The sequence below is a fragment of the Balaenoptera musculus genome, chromosome 9 (assembly GCF_009873245.2).
Source record: "Balaenoptera musculus isolate JJ_BM4_2016_0621 chromosome 9, mBalMus1.pri.v3, whole genome shotgun sequence".
Taxonomy (NCBI): domain Eukaryota; kingdom Metazoa; phylum Chordata; class Mammalia; order Artiodactyla; family Balaenopteridae; genus Balaenoptera; species Balaenoptera musculus.
The window spans coordinates 87,001,954-87,021,053 of record NC_045793.1 but is presented as its reverse complement, the minus strand read 5'-3'; the positions used below and the strand labels follow the sequence as shown (position 1 = coordinate 87,021,053).

At 36.4% G+C, this 19,100-nt stretch overlaps 1 protein-coding gene and 1 long non-coding RNA gene across 7 annotated transcripts in view; one reads left to right on the top strand and one right to left on the bottom strand.

The window, feature by feature from the left end:
• LOC118900715 overlaps positions 1 to 19,100 on the bottom strand; it is an 81,142-nt gene that overhangs the window by 13,572 nt on the left and 48,470 nt on the right. For 2 of the 3 annotated variants that reach the window (XR_005021213.1, XR_005021211.1), the window contains exon 4: positions 10,548 to 10,624. This is a non-coding gene — a long non-coding RNA (uncharacterized LOC118900715). Of the gene's footprint in view, positions 1 to 8,074; positions 8,114 to 10,547; positions 10,625 to 19,100 lie in introns of those variants that run through there. The other variant, XR_005021212.1, reaches the window with a different exon arrangement.
• Positions 1 to 19,100, top strand: part of PTPN12 (protein tyrosine phosphatase non-receptor type 12) — a 90,510-nt gene that overhangs the window by 64,114 nt on the left and 7,296 nt on the right. For all 4 annotated transcript variants that reach the window (XM_036863323.1, XM_036863321.1, XM_036863322.1 and 1 more), the window contains 2 exons: positions 4,818 to 4,903; positions 15,621 to 16,603. In XM_036863323.1, coding sequence (XP_036719218.1) covers positions 4,818 to 4,903; positions 15,621 to 16,603 — 1,069 coding nt within the window. The remainder of the gene's footprint in view (positions 1 to 4,817; positions 4,904 to 15,620; positions 16,604 to 19,100) is intronic.

Sequence of the window (19,100 nt, the reverse complement as noted above, 5' to 3'; positions counted from 1 at the left end):
TGTCTATTCAAATGATCTTCTCACTTTTTTTTTTTTTTTTTTTTAAATTTATTTTTGGCTGCGCTGGGTCTTCACCGCTGCACATGGGCTTTCTCTAGTTGCGGCGAGTGGGGGCCACTCCTCGTCGCGGTGCATGGGCCTCTCATTGAGGTGGCTTCTCCTGTTGCGGAGCACGGGCCCTAGACGTGGGGCTTCAGCAGTTGCAGCACGCTGGCTCAGTAGTTGTGGCTCGCAGGCTCCAGAGCGCAGGCTCAGCAGTTGTGGCACACGGGCCCAGTTGCTCCGCGGCATGTGGGATCCTCCCGGACCAGGGCTCGAACCCGTGTCACCTGCATTGGCAGGTGGACTCTCAACCACTGCGCCACCAGGGAAGCCCATCTTCTCACTTTTTAATCGACTTGTTTGTGAGTTTTTTTTTTTTTTTGGCTACTGAATTATATGAATTCCTTATATTTTTTTGGATATTAACCCCTTATCAGATATATGATATGCAAATATTTTTTCCCATTTGGTAGGTTGCCTTTTCATTTTCTTGAGGTTTCCTTTGCTATGCAGAAGCTTTTTAGTGTGATATAATACCACTTGCTTAAATTTACTTTTGTTGCCTTTGCTAGAAAAAAATTTTAAGGCAATGTTCAATGTTGTATTTTTAAAGGTTTTAACTATATTTATTTCCAAAAAAATATGTGAAAAATATTGCATTACTCTCTCATCTTCGTTTTTCTCATTACCTGATTTTTTTTTTTTTAGGTTTTATTCATAAACTTCCTTTTTACTAGCCTGAACTCCACACTACAATTACAATTTTGTTATAGATTGTTTCTGTCTGATAGGTCAAAGGTTTACAAATCCCTAAGGAATACAAGAAAAATCATACATTACATGAGATTAGATGAAATAGCATCCAACAGCAGATAGCGGTTACTTCAATCCTACTTTCTTATCTCATTGACTGGTTATATAGGAGACACACACTACATGTTTGCTTGCTAACTGAACTTAAAATATTAGATTAGGGCTTCCCTGGTGGCGCAGTGGTTGAGAGTCTGCCTGCCAATGCAGGGGACACGGGTTCGAGCCCTGGTCTGGGAGGATCCCACATGCCGCGGAGCAACTGGGCCCGTGAGCCACAATTGCTGAGCCTGCGCGTCTGGAGCCTGTGCTCTGCAACGGGAGAGGCCGCGATGGTGAGAGTCCCGCGCACCGCGATGAAGAGTGGCCCCCACTTGCCCCAACTGGAGAAAGCCCTTGCACAGAAAGAAACAAAGAACCAACACAGCCAAAAATAAATAAATAAATAAATAATTAAAAAAAAAAAATTAGATTATGTCCTTGTGTTTTGTTAAAGCTGACATGATGACTGCTGAATTTGCCATTTGTACAAGATGTTTTTTCCTATTTTGCAAAAGGGAAAAACAATTTTCTATAGAATCCATTCTGAGAAACTATAGTTTATGAGAATAAATATTTTGCCAAAGGTTGTGTACCATAATGTCTGGTACTATGTATCTCAATGCATGAATGGATAAAAAGGTGGAAGGACAAGTGGATAGGAGAAAAGATAGCATATCGTTCTAGATAAAGTTTTAATGTTTTCCTCTTAAGGAATCTTATTTTCTAGGTAGTTTAAAATATAAATGACTGTTTTTATAACATGTTTATATATGGTTGGAAACCATAAATCCCAGTTAGAGAAAATGTAGGATCTAAAAAATTCGGGAAAATTATCTTAAAGCTATGTGGTTGAGTAAAATGATTTGAAATATGTTACTTATCTTTCTGAACCTATGCTCTGAAAAACAATCATAAATCTCCATTTATTATTTCTCTGACAACTTAATTTAGAAGTAAAGTTAAGGAATTGTTTAAAAAGCTCTTAAAGCTCTATGTCCCCAAATTATTTTTGTAGAGATTTTAGTTTGAAATGCTAATCAGCAATATGACTTTATGATAAATGTTATTTGTTAGAGGTATTTACAACTAAAATCATTTCTCAGAGTAGAAGATGTAAAGAGAAAATTTATTTTGGAATCCAGTAGCATTTGACTTGGGATTTAGAAACACCTCAGTAAGCAAGCATCTCTAAGGTATGCGCACATGCCTTTTTATCTTGTATATAAAAGATACTACCACCAGTTGACACCAGGATTTTCAGTTCTAGGGTGATTAACAGCAACAATAGTTTGTGTTATGGTCCTTCTGTTTTGCTTGTGTTGTACATTTTAGATGTGATATTATTGAATTCTAAATTTTTTTCCTATGTAAAGTTTTTTTATTTAAAGTACCTTGTTTTAATATTTATTTTGTTCTGCAGCTGATAATATACCTTATATATTTGATAATTAGGTTCTGATTTTTTTCTTTTGTGGCCCTTGATAAAGCTCTGTTATGTGGAAATATTAATACAGAAAAAATATTAATACACTTTAGCAAAATGGGTAAAGGTGGTCAAAAGTTAAAAAAAAAATAGCTTTAGCAAGCTCTGCTTGAAACAAAAGAACACACTAGAACCTAATCTCCAGTAGATTCTTTAATTTCTAAAATTCCTTTCAATTTCAAAAGTTGGTGATTGTTCTAACTGGTAATAAAAATAGCCAAAGAGAGCTGTATACATTAGGACAAATGTGGGGACAAAAGCTGTACATATAAGAGGATCAGAAGATATAAAAGTACAGCAAACATTATTGTAGGTAAAAACTAGGAATCCAAGAACATTGTTTTATTCTCAAGTCCAGTGACTAGGAGGTTTTGTTCATGCTGTGTGGGCAGTGGCTCTCTGAGCTGCAGTTCTGCATTGCCACATGGATTCCTTTAATCATATGAAATTCAACATGCTCAAAAACCTTACCTCCCCCAGAAGTTCTTTTCCTGTCTTGTCCCTTTCTGTTAATAGCTTTCATTCACCCAGAATGAGGAATCCTTCATGACACCTTCTTTCCTTTGTCACATGTAGTTAGTTATTTGCCTACATATACCCTTACTTTCTCTTCCTGTTCCATTCCTACCTGTTCCATACTTCCATCCTCTGTTCTCTTTTGTCAGTGTCTTATCCACCCCTTAATGCCATTCGACATGCTACCTTAATATTTTCCCAAGTATATTCTTAATATTCTCACCTATAACATCTCCTTTCTCTTATTTCATAGCTTCATTGTACTGATTTTACCACTTTATGGTTTTATCATTACCCTTTCACTTTTTTGTTTGATGACAGTACAGTTCTTGAAGTTAAAGGCTATGTCCATTTTTGTATCCTTTCCAGTGCTTACTGTTCATTGCCTTTCACATATAGATCCACAATGCCTTACCTGCTGTTCCAAAATCTAAAATGCACTGAAAACCTACAGTTGGTTTGTGTGTGTGTGTGTGTGTGTGTGTGTGTGTGTGTGTGCGCATTTGGTATTTGGCAGCAAAACCTGACTTGACGTGACACGAGGCTGTTTATGTTGAAATTGTAAAAAATTGATGTGTTTTTGTAGGTTAGAAACAACAGTTCAGTCGAAGCAGTTTCATATGGTTCACTAATCTTTATTTAGCCTACTTAATAAGAATATTTATAGATTTTGGTACAAAAATATTAATGAGTGTTATGGGAATATGATTGTTTAATTAATAGAAATAATAAGCAAATGAGTCACTAATATGTGAGAGGAATCTTTATGATGAGAGGAGTCTTTAAATTCTGGTAATATCTGAGGATCTAAAAGTGTGGTAACAAAGTCCTGATTTACTCGAGGCAAAACCAGTTTATACTTGCTGTCTAGGTGTAAAAGCCCTGATTTGGACAATAGATTATGTGGTTATCCTATCTATAGCAGATATCCCTGCAGCAGATGCCTCTGATTTGATAGGTAGCTGTAATTAAGGATGCAAGCTTTCAGTCTCATAATGTAACTCTTGTTTTGGTCAGAACAAGATGCATAGTAAGACACTTCTAATGCATCTGATATTAGGAAACAGGGTCCATTAAAAATTGCTGTAAACTTGAGGTCTCTGTTTCCTTTTGTTGGGAGTACTTATTAAAAAAGGACACTGGCAAGAAACAGTTATATAGACAAAGAAGATGCCATGATGGACATGGTAGAAGTGTCTTTTGACTTTAAAACCAAAAAAAAGTCAACTACAGTTTCAGAGTTCCTTAATTGATTATAGTATATGCAAAGATGGCTTTTTTCCTAAAATTATCTGAGATGTAGGCAAGGGTGGAAACCATTCTTGTCTTCTGGCCCAGAATTAAAAAAGCCTAGCTATATAAAAATGAGGTACTTTCTGAGGCTGAAACTAATTCAAGACAATGTTTTATATAATAATTTCACATCTCCTCTATTCACAATCCTAAATACAACCTGAGGTTCTTACAGGTTGTATAAGAACTGTATTGACTCAGGATCATTCCTTTTAGAGTAGTAGGTAGCAATAGGAGTCCCAAAAAAGTCTGGGAAAGGTGAAGGATATAAGACTTACCTTGTTTTTTTCCCCCTATGTGCACATTACAAATCTTGTGGTAGTAATGCCTGAAAAAAAGATCTTCTTGGGAAATCTGTTTCTTTACAGTAGCATTTGAAATATGTTGAAATGCTGCTCTACACGGTTGATTTTCTTGGTAACTGGATATGGACTGTTTTTTTGATATTAATTTTTCTCATTGAATTTGGTCTTTCGGGCTTAAACACAGAGGACATAACACCTATTTTATTATTTGGCAAAATTCTCATTGTTTTAAAAATTCACAAGCCCAATAACAATTTATTTGAAACATGAGGAAGGAAAATTATTTTTCCCCTAACTTTAATGAAGCATTTTTTTTTTCTTGGCAGAATGAAATTAACACTGAAAATATGGTCAGCTCCATAGATCCTGACAAACAAGATTCTCCCCCTCCAAAACCACCAAGGACCCGCAGGTATTGTACGTCACATTTTCTTTGAAAGGATACTTATCTTTTACTCATTGTTACTAAAACAAAAAAATTCTGAATATTTCTAAGTTTTTTTTTTATAACTTTTCTTATATTCTTTTGTTTAGGATGTAGCATATGTATGGCAACTGACTTTTTTAATGGTGTACTATAAAAAATTCTTTTCAATTTAGATAAAATTTCAGTAGTATACTATACCAGAACAGTCAGCATAACCATGAATTGACTATAGCTCATCTTTTGGTATGTGGTACAACTAAAATTTTAGCTATTCCTAAGATTTATTTCAGTTTTCTAATGACTGAACAGGTAATATGATTGTCAAAAATTGTATGCATGTTGAAGAGGTTATGTGAAGATGTTTAATAACATCACTGGCAAAGATGAGTTTATTTCTTTCTAGATTTTCTTACTTTCATACTAAGCTCTCATTTATAATAGTTAAAATCAATATATATTCCTATCCCCCTTTTTCCCTCTTTTCTTTCAGGGTAGCTAGGTCAGTTAGATGGTAGTATGGAAAGACTACAGATAGAGTCAGAATGATTTAGTTTCAAATCCTTTTCATCCACTTACTAGCTCTGAAGTCGTGAGTAAGCCACTTAATTTATTTGATCTTGGGGGTTTTTTTGTTTGTTTAAGTATTGTCCTAAGAATTAAATGAAATAAAGTATGTGAAAATGCTACATATAGGACCTGGCACATACTTGGTCTTCACTAAATGTTGGTTTTCCCATTACAATGTGGAGTTAAGATTGAGTTACTGAATTATTTTTAAAAGGAGACACAGTGGAAGATCAGTAATAAAACTGTTAGAATGACTTATACTGTGTCTTGTCCCGAGCATAGATCTGCCCAAACTGATTGACCTTCCCTCAAAGTAGGACTTCCTTTGTATAGGATTCACCAATTTTTTCCCCTTAAAAGTTTGACAGAAGTTGAATAAAGTTGGGTGAGGTGACTATGGTTGTGTCTTGGCATTGAGTTGCTGTACCTTAATGAGATCCTGCTTTACAAAAGTAAAAGCTTACAACAACTAAGGCAAGATGTGGTAGCTATTATAGTCTCTGGAATGCCTTTGCATACTTCTCTAAGGAAGATCAGAAAGCCTGTATAGGTGGGTTTAGGTCTCAGTGTTTAAATGCTCAGGATGTTAACTGTACACCAACACTTCTCAGCAGTTCCTTCCTGTTTGATTTCCATTTTGGTATTTACTGTGGAAGGCAGCCAGTTAAAACCTATAAACTGTTAGTTCTCTAATTTTTTTGTCTCCCATATCAGTTCTGTAGAGTCCTAAAGAAACTGTAATGACCTTAAAGGAAATTAAGAAACTTTTGCTACACAGATATCTATTAATTTGGATTTTGAGAGTGAGCCAAGGTAGAGGCCCTCAAAGTGTACACTAATATTTGTGATTTATATGGTCATCTACCTCCAACAACAAACCGTGGTAGCCTTTTCCTAATTTTGAAGGAAAAAAATGAGTGTACAGTGTTCTGAATTTTAAACCTTTCTCATATACCTTTTTAAAAGTTTGGCTCCTATTTTTCTTCAGTAAATGAAAAAATAATTCTAAAAAGTGGTAAATGAGTGTTAACAGAAAAATGTTCATTCAGCTTATGTCAGGGTTTTATTTCGGGATATGTGCTCAAGTTTTTATATGCATGTGAGTTTGTATTACATGCTTAGTCCATCTTCTTTCTTATTCATGAAATAGAGGTAATTGGCAGAATTTCATTGTGTTCCACAAAGAATACTTCATTAACTGAAAATAAAATCCCAAGAGCATAAGATTGATAAAAATAGTATACTTTGTTTTTTCAGTATGGCTACAGTAAGCAAGTTAATCAGTTGTTTAGAGTACATTGCAGTTTTTGGAGACAGATCTAGAGAGGAAGGCTTATGTTTGTTGTATTAGATTTAGTCAGTCATATGATTCTGGTTTATAAATACTTAAAGAAATCAAATTGTAGATTTTGAATAGCAGATTTCATTTTCTCTTTTCAGTATATATGTTGTTAAACTAATAATATTCTCGATATTTTTTCACTAACACCAGCACTCTGGAAGTATACATTGTTAGTTATTTCTATAAACTGTCAACAAATTTACTACAGAGACACAAAAGTATGCCTTAGTAAATTTTTCTTAATTTATAAATATTTCAGAGACAAAAACAATATACTTGATGCTTCTAATGCCTCTCAATTCAAACAAACTTAAGTTGGAATAGGACTGGAGAAAGACAGAAAGTGGTTCTGTTTTAGACATTTTGATATCTAGGCTGGAAGTAAAGATATACTGAGGACTCTGTATATAGCTGATGTAGAAGACTTGGGCATGAATAAGATCTTTCAGATTCTGGGTACAATATCTCAAAGTACCAAGGAGGGAACCCTGGTAAGCACCAAAATTTGTGAAGAGCAAACTAAAAGAAAGCTGTAAAAAAAGAAATGAACAATCAAGGGATAAAGGAAAACCAGGAAACAGTGGCATTATAGAGGCCAAGAACGAGAGAGTTTTTTATCTGGCAGAAATACATGAATATCTATCTACTTCCTTTAAAGGCTGCCTGGGAGAATGAACTGGACTTTTAAACATCTGTGGCACTTAGAATATCCTGGATAGGTGAGGGTATTTCTGGGATCAAAATAAGGAGCTGAGGTATGCTCAAATAGAGGCATTTGGGAACTCTGATCAAGCATAGGATGTGGTGGGATTCAGGTGACCAAGGGCCCTGGGAAAAAGGCAAGTAGAAATTTGGGTGATGGGAGAAGTCCATATACATAAAACAGCTATTACTCTACTTGACTGTTTTTTCTTTTTTTAAAATAAATTTATTTATTTATCTTTGCCAGTGTTGGGTTTTCGTTGCTGCATGCAGGCTTTTGCGGCAAGCAGGGGCTGCTCTTTGTTGCGGTGCACCAGCTTCTTATTGTGGTGGCTTCTCTTGTTGTGGAGCACGGGCTCTAGGCTCATGGGCTTCAGTAGTTGCAGCATGTGGGCTCAGTAGTTGTGGCTCGTGGGCTCTAGAGCGCAGGCTCAGTAGTTGTGGCGCATGGGCTTAGCCACTCCGCAGCATGTGGGATCTTCCTGGACCAGGGCTTGAACCCATGTCCCCTGGCTTGGCAGGCGGATTCTTAACCACTGCACCACCAGGGAAGCCCTTTGGTTCTTCTTTGAAATGTTATTTTCCTTTTGTTGATTTAAAAAATAATTACATTAAAACCAAATATATTTCCTTAAAATGACTAATTTATAAGAAAGAGGAGCAAAGTGGTTGAATAAAAGTAGAAAGTGGTCCTACAGACCAGCCAAATAGGGGAAGAAAAAATTTTTAAAGAGATCCCTTTCAAAATATAAATACCTGGAAATAACCGTAAGTAGAAAGTAGAACCTGAAGTAGAAATGTATTCATTTGCATTAGTGAAAAAAATTAAGTGTTCTTGGTTGGAAAAGTTAAATGTAATTTAGCTTTTCTCAGTGATACTTAAAATATCATTTATTTTCAAATTTGATGCAGTTCTCATCAAAATACCAAAGGAATCGTCTCTGAACTTTCCAATATAATGTTAAAGTTCACTTGTAAGAATAAAGAGACAAAAATACCAAAGAAAATTTAGGATGAAAGTAGTGATGAGTGAGAACCAACCCTTTTAAAAATTATAAAACTATATTTAAAACAATCTGTTAGTGGGACTTCCCTGGTGCTCCAGTGGGTAGGACTCCATGCTCCCAATGCAGGGGGCCTGGGTTCGATTCCTGGTCGGGGAACTAGATGCCACATGCATGCTGCAGCTAAGAGTCTGCATGCCTCAACCATGAGCCCACATGCCAAAACTAAAAGATCTGCATGCCGCAACTAAGACCCAGTGCAGCCAAAATAAACAAACAAACAAATAAATAAAATGCATTATAATCTGTTAGTGGTATAAGAATATACCAGTTGGGACTTCCTTGGCAGTCCAGTGGTTAAGACTCCGCACTCCCAATGCAGGGGGCACGGGTTCAATCCCTGGTCAGGGACCTAAAATCCTGCATGCTGCATGTAGTGGCCCAAAAAAAAAAAAAAAATAAAAAGTGTGTGTGTGTGTATATATACACATACACATACATACACACCAGTTAGTTGATGGACTTGAATAAGCAACTAGGAAATATTATAGATTGTGTTATGAATTAATTTAACATATATTAAACAAGGAAAAAGAAAGGGGTTATTTATTAAGTCATATTTTTGACCATTCAGGGAAAAAATATATTTAGATCTTTATATCACACCACACACCAAAGTAAGCTTTAGATAGTTAAATTAATTAAATATAAAAAGTCACGGGCTTCCCTGGTGGCGCAGTGGTTGAGAATCTGCCTGCCAATGCAGGGGACACGGGTTCGAGCCCTGGTCTGGGAAGATCCCACATGCCGCGGAGCAAATGGGCCCGTGAGCCACAACTACTGAGCCTGTGCGTCTGGAGCCTGTGCTCCGCAGCAAGAGGCCGCGACAGTGAGAGGCCCGTGCACCGCGATGAAGAGTGGTCCCTGCTTGTTGCAACTAGAGAAAGCCCTCGCACAGAAACGAAGACCCAACACAGCCATAAATAAATAAAAAAAAAAAAAAAAAAAAAAAAAGTCAAATCATTGAAACATAGAATAGAGTTTAATGTTTGACAGACTTGTAGAGGGGGATATAATAGAAGGGATAAAGGAAATCACAAAGGACAAGATTGATTTATTTGACTACTGAAAATTTAAAGTTCTAATTGAATTATCCAAATTGGCATTTTTTTAAGATAAATGAGGGTAGATTTTGGCAAAACACACTGCTATGCATGCTTACTGTAGTTCTCTAATTTCCTATGCTCTCTGTGCTTTATTGCTTTTCTAATTCTTGTTTTGTTCCTTTTCACTGTTCAGAAATACCTTTAATCTCAGATGTATTTTTAAAGTTATTGATAGATATTAGAATACATAATAAAACCAAGAAATAAATGTTAAACACAAGTGGAGCATCTTCCTCAACTCCAAAGTGTAAGGTGTTTAGGAGATATCATTTGGTTAAAAAGTAATCATTAGCACTGATATAGCATCTATTATATATGTTTTCTCATCTTTTTTAGATCACATGTATCTTTATTCATTCTGTAGATAGTCAATGATATGTCAAAGTGTTAAGTGATATAGTGAACCCAGTGATTTTTACAGTAATCTTGATCACATGGATGTTAATATAGCTAGTTCCCAAAGGTGTTGACCTGCATAGACTAGCAGAGTTCAACTAAGAACACACATCTGTTATCTTCTAGTCCAATACTCTTTTCATTATATAGTATTAACTCTCTGGAAGAAAGGGTAGTAGTGAAGGTTTTTTGTTTTTATAATGTTATGTTCTAATATTTTGGTTGTCATTTCCTTCACCTCTATAATCTTTCCATCTCGTATGGAATCCAGCCTAATTTATTATAAGGAAAATAATTTTCTGAGTTTCTATAACACATCAATTTGAAATAAAAGTTATAGAGTTACTCATTTTAAGACTTTGTCACACCAATTAAATGTAATATTTCCATATTATAAAGACCAAACTTCTTACCGTGAAATTCTGGGCCTTCATAGTATGTCTCCAACTTACCTTTTTAGCTTACTTTTACTCCTTAGGGACCCAAACTGTTGTGTTCATTGTTCTGTCTTCTGGTACTGGTGTAATACCTAGCAAGTGGTAGGTCCTGAATGTTTTGTTTTGTTTTTGAGAAGTAAAAAATGCATTCCTCAGGACAGATGAAATTAAGAACAATACTTACAATAAGAATGATGCAAGTCATTATCACCAGTGGAATTTTTTTCCATCAGAATACCTCGTGAAAATATGAATGCTGAATACCATAGTGGAAAGTCAGTATGTAGCATATATTTTTTTGTGATGGGGCTTATATTATTTTTGTGCATATGAAAGTACTATAAAAGTGTATTAAGCCTTATTTCAACAAGCCTTAGATTAAGGAAGGATAAGGGGAAAGTCTGTTAGTGTAATTATCAGTTAAATTTGAGTAACAAAAAGAACCGCAAAGGGATACAAGGAAACTTTTGGAGGTGATGGATATGTTTATTACCTTCATTGTGGTGATACTATCATGGATGTATTGGGCTGGCCAAAAGGTTCGTTTGGTTTTTTCCATAAGATGGTTCTAGTACCACTTAGTTATCTTTAACTTCATTCGAAACAATTTTGTTTGATTTTGACAGCTGTCATAGCGTGCATTTAAAAAAGACATCAAAATTGGTGAAATTTTGTGTAGCCATTTTAATATTGAAGATGGAAGAAAAAAAGCAACATTTTTGGCATATTATGCTTTATTTCAAGAAAGGTAAAAACGCAAGTGAAATGCAAAAAAAGATTTGTGCAGTATATGGAGAATGTGCTGTGACTGATCGAATGTTTCAAAAGTGGTTTGTGAAGTTTCGTGCTGGAGATTTCTCGCTGGACGATCCTCCACGGTCAGGCAGACCAGTTGAAGTTGATAGTGCTCAAATTGAGACATTAATTGAGAACATTCAATGTTATACCACGTGGGAGATAGCCGACATTCTCAAAATATCCTAATCAAGCGTTGAAAATCATTTGCACCAGCTTGGTTGTGTGAATCGCTTTGATGTTTGGGTTACATATAAGTTAAGCGAGAAAAACCTTCTTGACCGTATTTCTGCATGCGATTCTCTACTGAAACATAATGAAAATGTTCTGTTTTTAAAACAAATTGTGATGGGCAATGAAAAGTGGATACTGTACAATAATGTGGAATGGAAGATATCGTGGGGCAAGTGAAATGAACCACCACCAACCACACCAAAGGCTGCTCTTTATCCAGAGAAGGTGATGTTGCATATGTGGTGGGATTGGATGTTGTGTATGTGGAGTCCTCTATTATGAGCTCCTTCCGGAAAACCAAACGATTAATTCCAACAAGTACTGCTCCCAAGTAAGCCAACTGAAAGCAGCACTTGACAAAAAGCGTCCAGAATTAGTCAACAGAAAATGCATTATCTCCCATCAGGATAACACAAGACTGCATGTTTCTTTGATGACCAGGCAAAAACTGTTACAGCTCGGCTGGGAAGTTCTGATTCATCCATCGTATTCACCAGACATTGCACCTTGGGATTTCCATTTATTTCAGTCTTTACAAAATTCTCTTAATGGAAAAAAAATTCAATTCCCTGGAAGACTGTAAAAGGCACCTATAACAGTTCTTTGCTCAAAAAGATGAAAAGTTTTGGGAAGACGGAATTATGAACTTGCCTGAAAAATGGCAAAAGGTAGTGGAACAAAAGGGTGAATACGTTGTTCAATAACGTTCTTGGTAAACATGAAAAATGTGTCTTTTATTTTTACTTAGAAAGCAAAAGCACTTTTTGGCCAACCCAATATATGCATATGTCCAAACTCATCAAATTGTATACATTAAATATGTTCTGGGACTTCCGTGGTGGTCCAGTGGTTAAGAATCCACCTTCCAGCGCAGGGGACGCGGGTTCAATTCCTGGTCAGGGAGCTAAGATCCCACATGCTGCGGGACAACTACGACCGCATGCTGCAACTACTGAGCCTGCACGCAACAGCTAGAGAGCCTGCATGCTGCAACTACAGAGCCCACGTGCTCTGGAGCCTGTGCGCCACAAATAGAAGCCCACGTGCCACAACTAGAGAGAAGCCCGTGCGCACCGCAACAAAAGATCCCGCGTGCCACGACTAAGACCCAACACAGCCATAAATAAATTAATAAATAAATAAATATATATATTAAAAAAATATATTCAGAGCTTCCCTGGTGGCACAGTGGTTAAGAATCCGCCTGCCAATGCAGGGGACACGGGTTTGAGCCCTGGTCTGGGAAGATCCCACATGTCACGGAGCAACTAAGCCCATGCACCACAACTGCTGAGCCTGTGCTCTAGAGCCCGTGAGCCACAACTACTGAACCCACATGCCACAACTACTAAAGCCCGCGTGCCTAGAGCCCGTGCTCCGCAACAAGAGAAGCCACCGCAATGAGGAGCCCACACACCACACTGAAGAGTAGCCCCCGCTCGCCGCAACTACTCTTGCGAGAGAAAGCCCGTGCACAGCAACAAAGACCCAACACGGCCAAAAATAAATAAATAAATTAAATAAATTAAAAAAAATATATGTTCAGGTTTTTGTATATCAACTGTACCTCACTTAAAGCTATTTTAAAAACGTGAGTAGCTAAGAATTTCATTACTATGTACATATCAACATCATGTAAGGCTACTGCTTCTAAAAACATTTACAGGATTGTTGGTTAAATAGGCAGTTTAAGGACATTTAACTCTGGTCCCTCCCTAAACTTCCTAAAATTATAGTGGAGGAACATAAAAATATATAAAGATTAAAAACCAAAAAACTGAAGAGAAGGTGGTAGTAAATGAGATTTTGACAGAATTTTGGGAAGTGGAAAACACATTGACCAATGTGAAAAGGGACTTAGAACAGAGAAAGCTAAAACTTGCTTTCCTGTAGGTGAGGGAAGCCAATAAGAATCAAGATGATTGTCTTCAAAGAACCCCCAGAAAGGCCCAGAAATTGGAGGTCCCCCTTAAGCCTGGTGTGTAGGATGGGACTGAAAACAAGAAGAGTACTTGAATATCTCTATAAAGAGTGTTTAGAACCCCAGATGCCTTCCATCAAATTGAGCAGACAGATGACAGCTTCACACACACCTGGGAACACAGTAGGGAGGGATTTACTTTGGTGTGGTTGAACCTGGAAGTCTCTGGGTTCAGTATATCAGGTCCAACTGATGGTGGGGTTGTTAGTTCCTTGCTGAAAGCAGGAATCTGCATGCTGAATAGTGAGATTGCTCCCACCCCTTATTTGGCTCCCAGAATACTGATAGCCACTTCTGGTGGGAGACAGAATCCCTCTCTTGAAAAACTTAACCAGCCCAAGAGAGGAAATCGATAGTTATTGATGGTTGTGGCCCACCAATGATGTTGCAAGGACTGTATTCAGTCAGCAAGCAGTAAGATGGCCACTAAGCCACAAGCCCTCCCCCTTACATTTACATACACATTACCCAGTCATTTAAAATATTCCATTCTCTCAAAATGAACAGAACCAGGAATTATCAGACACTTGACAAAGCCCCTAACATGAAAGACATAATCAAATAAGCAGGAAAAAATGGATGGAATGGAGACAACACAGAATAGAAAAAAGATGGGGGGGTGGCAACTGTCTGTTTTCTCAGTAATTAGGAAATATTGCAACCATGAAATAAGAACCAGGTCATAATAAATAAGAAGCTCTTGGAAATTAAAAATATAATGGCATAAATTTTAAAAATTAAAATTTAATTTTAACTAAAGAAGGCTAGAAGACAGTCAAGGAAATCTCCCAAGAAAATGAACAAATAGAAAGAGAGAAAATAGGAGAGAGATGATAAAGAAATTAGAGAATCAAACCAGGAGGTATGTCACATAATCATAGTAATAATAATAATTATAACTAAAACTAATCATAGTCTGGAAGGAGACTGGAAGAGAAGAAATTAGGAAAGAAGTTCCTAGTAGTAACATGAATTTTTGCAGAGAAAGGTCTCAATGTAGTGGATTAAAAATTGTAATACAATGGATTAAAAGAAGTTACACCATGAGATTGTAGAACATGAAGACTTAAAAAAAAAAAGAAACTAAAAGCTCAAAAGAGAAAAAACAGCTCACAATCAAAGGAACGGGAATCACAGTTATAAAAGTCTGAAGGAAAGTTATTTCTAGTCTAGAATAACACACCTTTTCCAAAAGTCAGTAACCTTGAAAACATAATAATTACGTAGACCTCAGGAAATCTGTTTCCTGTGTATAGTTTTTAAGAAGCAATTGGAGGGTATAACCCACTAAATTGAGCAAGTGTACCTAGAAAAACGAAGATGGGACCTGGGAAACAGGAGAGTCTAACACAAGAGAGAGTCTCAGCTCTATGGTAGCCTCGGGGGCCAGGGGGCCACACTGGAACGCGAGGCTCAAGGTTTCTAAGAGGGATGTCTGTGATATTGATAGCTACCTGGTATGCTTGACCAATTGAGAGGAGGTGTACAAATCTGCAGGAAAGTTTGAAGAAGGGCTGAATTACTGATGGTACACAGGAAACCCAAGCCAATTATTAGGGAAAAAATAAGAGTTATATAAGAAAAAATAGGAAATCATGCTGTCATTGGTATGAATAATAACTGTAGTCATAAGATTGAACTAACCAAAAATTAGCAGTATTAGGAAGATGGAGAAGACATTTCCATCGTAGGAAGACAGGAGAGTATGTGTGAAATAGAAAGATCAAGTAATAACGTTTCTGCATTTTGAAATATTTTGAAACACGGAGGCAAATCTTCGAAGTAGCTGTTTTTAAAAAGTTGAAACCTGATGTCTCAGGGTAAATGGAGGGCTGTGGGAGGGGACTGCTGGTTTTTTATTAAAATTCTTGTGTTATTTGACCTTTTTAAGCAATGTACATACATTACTACCTTGTTAAACATTAACTTTTCTTAGTTTGGCAAATTTTAATTTTTTATTCATAACCACAGACTCTACTGACTTTTAATTTAAAGAGGCTTAGCTACATAACTGTTACCTATCAACTTATTTTTTAAAAGGATGAACATTCTAATACCCTTTTCTTAATATTTTCCAGTTGCCTTGTAGAAGGGGATGCTAAGGAAGAAATACTGCAGCCTCCAGAACCTCACCCAGTGCCACCCATCTTGACACCTTCTCCCCCTTCAGCTTTTCCAACAGTCACTACTGTGTGGCAGGACAATGACAGATACCATCCAAAGCCAGTGTTGCACGTGGTTTCATCAGAACAACATTCAACAGACCTCAACAGAAACTATAATAAATCAACAGAACTTACAGGGAAAAATGAATCAACTGTTGAACAAATAGATAAAAAATTGGAGCGAAATTTAAGTTTTGAGATTAAGAAGGTCCCTCTTCAAGAAGGACCAAAAAGTTTTGAAGGGAACACACTCTTGAATAGGGGACATGCAATTAAAATTAAATCGGCTTCGGCTTCACCATGTACAATTGATAAAATCTTTAAATCACAGGAATTGAATTCAAGAGATCTAAAAATTGATGATATTTCCCAGAATTCCTGTGTGGACTGCAATGCAACACAGTCAAATAAAGCTCCAGTTATCCTACCAGAAGAATCACAGAAGAATTCAGACACACCTCCAAGGCCAGACCGCTTACCTCTTGATGAGAAAGGACATGCACCGTGGTCATTTCATGGACCTGAGAATACTCTACCCATGCCTGATTCCTCTGAAGGCAAATCCTCAGATACCCACTGTCAAACAATGAAAACTGGGAGCTCAACACCAAGCCCCACGACACAACTTGCAACCCATGATCTCACAGATCATCACAACAGTTCCCCTCTATTCAGAGCACCCCTCAGTTTTACTAATCCTCTTCACTCTGATGACTCGGACTCTGATGAAAGGAACTCTGATGTTGCTGTGACCAAGAATAAAACCAGTATTTCAACAGCAAGTGCCACTGTTTCTGCTGCCGCTAGTACTGAAAGCATTTCTACAAGGAAAGTATTATCAATGTCCATTGCTAGACATGATATAGCAGGAACAATACATTCAGGTGCTGAAAAAGGTAATGATAATAGTATCTAACACTTATAATATTTTTACTATGTGCCAGTCACTGTTCTAAGCACTTTAGCTATATTAATTCATTATGTTTTATTCCACACTTTACTCCAGAACCTATGCAAAATTTCATTATTTTTGATACTAATTTTATTTTTAAGTAAGCCTTTATTTATTGTTACCTTAGTTTGATCACATTGCATTACTGGACTTTTTGTTTCCAAAATATTTAAATTGTTGTAACTGAAAATTTTCTCTTCTTATATCTTACAACTCTCAGTATTTATATGGGTCAAAATTTTATATGACTGAATAATTAGAAATAATTTAGGGAAGATAGAATTACTTAAAGTGACAGTGACACAAATACTGTAGAATGGCTTGATTGGCCATTTAATTTCACCCATGTATATTACAGATATCTATTTCATTATCTTTATCTTTTAACTACAAAATACCTTTTTAAAATTTTAAACCTCCTCACAAATGCTTGCAAAAAAGGCTCCTTTCAACAATGAGTTTATTAAACCAAGGAGCAATATTGTAGCTGCTCAGAATATAGGAAGTTTAATTCAGTCAGTAGAAAGTGGGATATTTCCATGTCTAGTCATCAGTGCTACTACTATTTAATTAATGACTCTCTTCTTTAAGCAGTCTAAGCATTTCAAGATAACGCATGCCCTAAGTTCCCAAGATGTATTACTGGGTCTTGAAACTCCTCTTTAATCCGCTAAAAATTACCACGGCTGCCATCTTAAACAGACCATGAAGTTGACAGCAAATATATAAACACAAAAGCTATTTATTGACAGGTTGATTATCAGTGCTCTTTTACTTGTTGGTGAACTTTGATAGTGACACACATAGACTGGTAGTTACATGTGCAGCCAAATTTGTGCAGCCAAATTAAGTACTGTGAACTTGAAAGATGACTTTCTAATTCCGACCCAGTAAGTACCACCCATACCGTGGTGCCTCTATTTTCCTCAACTCACACATACTTTTTTTTCTTTTTTTTATCTTGGGGATGTGTCTGGTAGAGTAAATGAGAGTCTAAGCTAGTTTCTTAAATTTACATGATTTTCTATGTTCTTGATTCTTTTGTGGTTTATTTCAAGGATCTTCAGAAGATAACGGTTGCCACAATAAAAACTACTTCACCAGTTTGGCATAATTTAAAATTGTTAATATATTTTTTCCCCTCGACTTCAGAGTTTGAAAAATAACTGCTAAGTTATAACTACACAAGAAAATATGTAGATAAGAAATTGTCGTTTTGGGTTTTTTTTAGCATATCAGGCATGTGTTTTGTACCTAGGAAATAAATTTTTTTAAACCATTACTAGAAATAGAGTTTGGTGAGGGCAGGAAGGATGCATGATATGACACGCTTATTAAAAGTTACTGCCATATGACCAGTGTTTGGTGATAACAGAAAGAGTTCCTTTAGAATACAACATACTGCACAGAATAGTTGAAAGCACTCTTCTGTATACCAGCTCACTTCCTTTCTCTCCATTTTATTTGTATTTCAAAGCAAAGATAGCTGTAAATGTGATTTCTGGTTTCTTTTCACCCTACCTTAACTATGCTAAATGAGTTTGGTATTAACAGATGGTTTTCCTGTGTAAGTATTCTGTGTTGCAGCATAACTACAAGCAGTCCTATTTTTAATGTTAGTAATTATTTACCTTGTAGATGAACCTTTGGCACAAGGATTAGATTACTGTTTGCTTGTTTGTTTTAAAATTTGCTATGGAATAATTTTGTTTTGATACCTAAAACAAACTTTTGCATAAGTTACTGCCTGAAAAAAAATTCCTGGCTATCATTCTGATTTTAATATTGACTCAGGCCTCCTGAAAGATTTCTCAGACATGGCTACACTAGGCTCCCATAAAGTGTATGATTTACAAAAGCCTATGAAAAATGTGCAGGCTCTGGTTGGTTAACCTCTAAAACACAAATTTATAACACAGAAAAGGCAATCCAGAGATCCAGGGAGAAACATGCAGTTGAGAAGCCAAGGCCACAGTTAGAAAATAAAGTCTTTCAAGAGTGAGGACTGTTGTAACAGAAGAGGTATAGAGTTTCCAAAAGATACTTGATACTTGATGTAAACAAGCGATACTGTCCTTCCTGAATTGTTCACGTAATTGTGAAATGGCACCACAATGTCAAGATTATGCATCTCTTCCTTCCAACAGCCATCTCTTCACTGTGAGCTCTTAGTAACAAAAGAGCAAGGGGAAATACGATGATTGCTTAGACTGTTACTACCAGACAGGGTAGATAGTTCTTTAGTAGCTTAACTTTATGTGCAAGAGAGAGTTCCAGTACTCATGTTTTATATATGTGTGTGTGTGTGTGTGTGTGTGTGTGTGTGTGTGTATATATATATACAGATTTTTATATATATATACACACACACACACATATATATATACAAAGTATTGGACTGGAACTCTTCTCTCAGCAGGATCCAGGGGCTGTATTTTCTT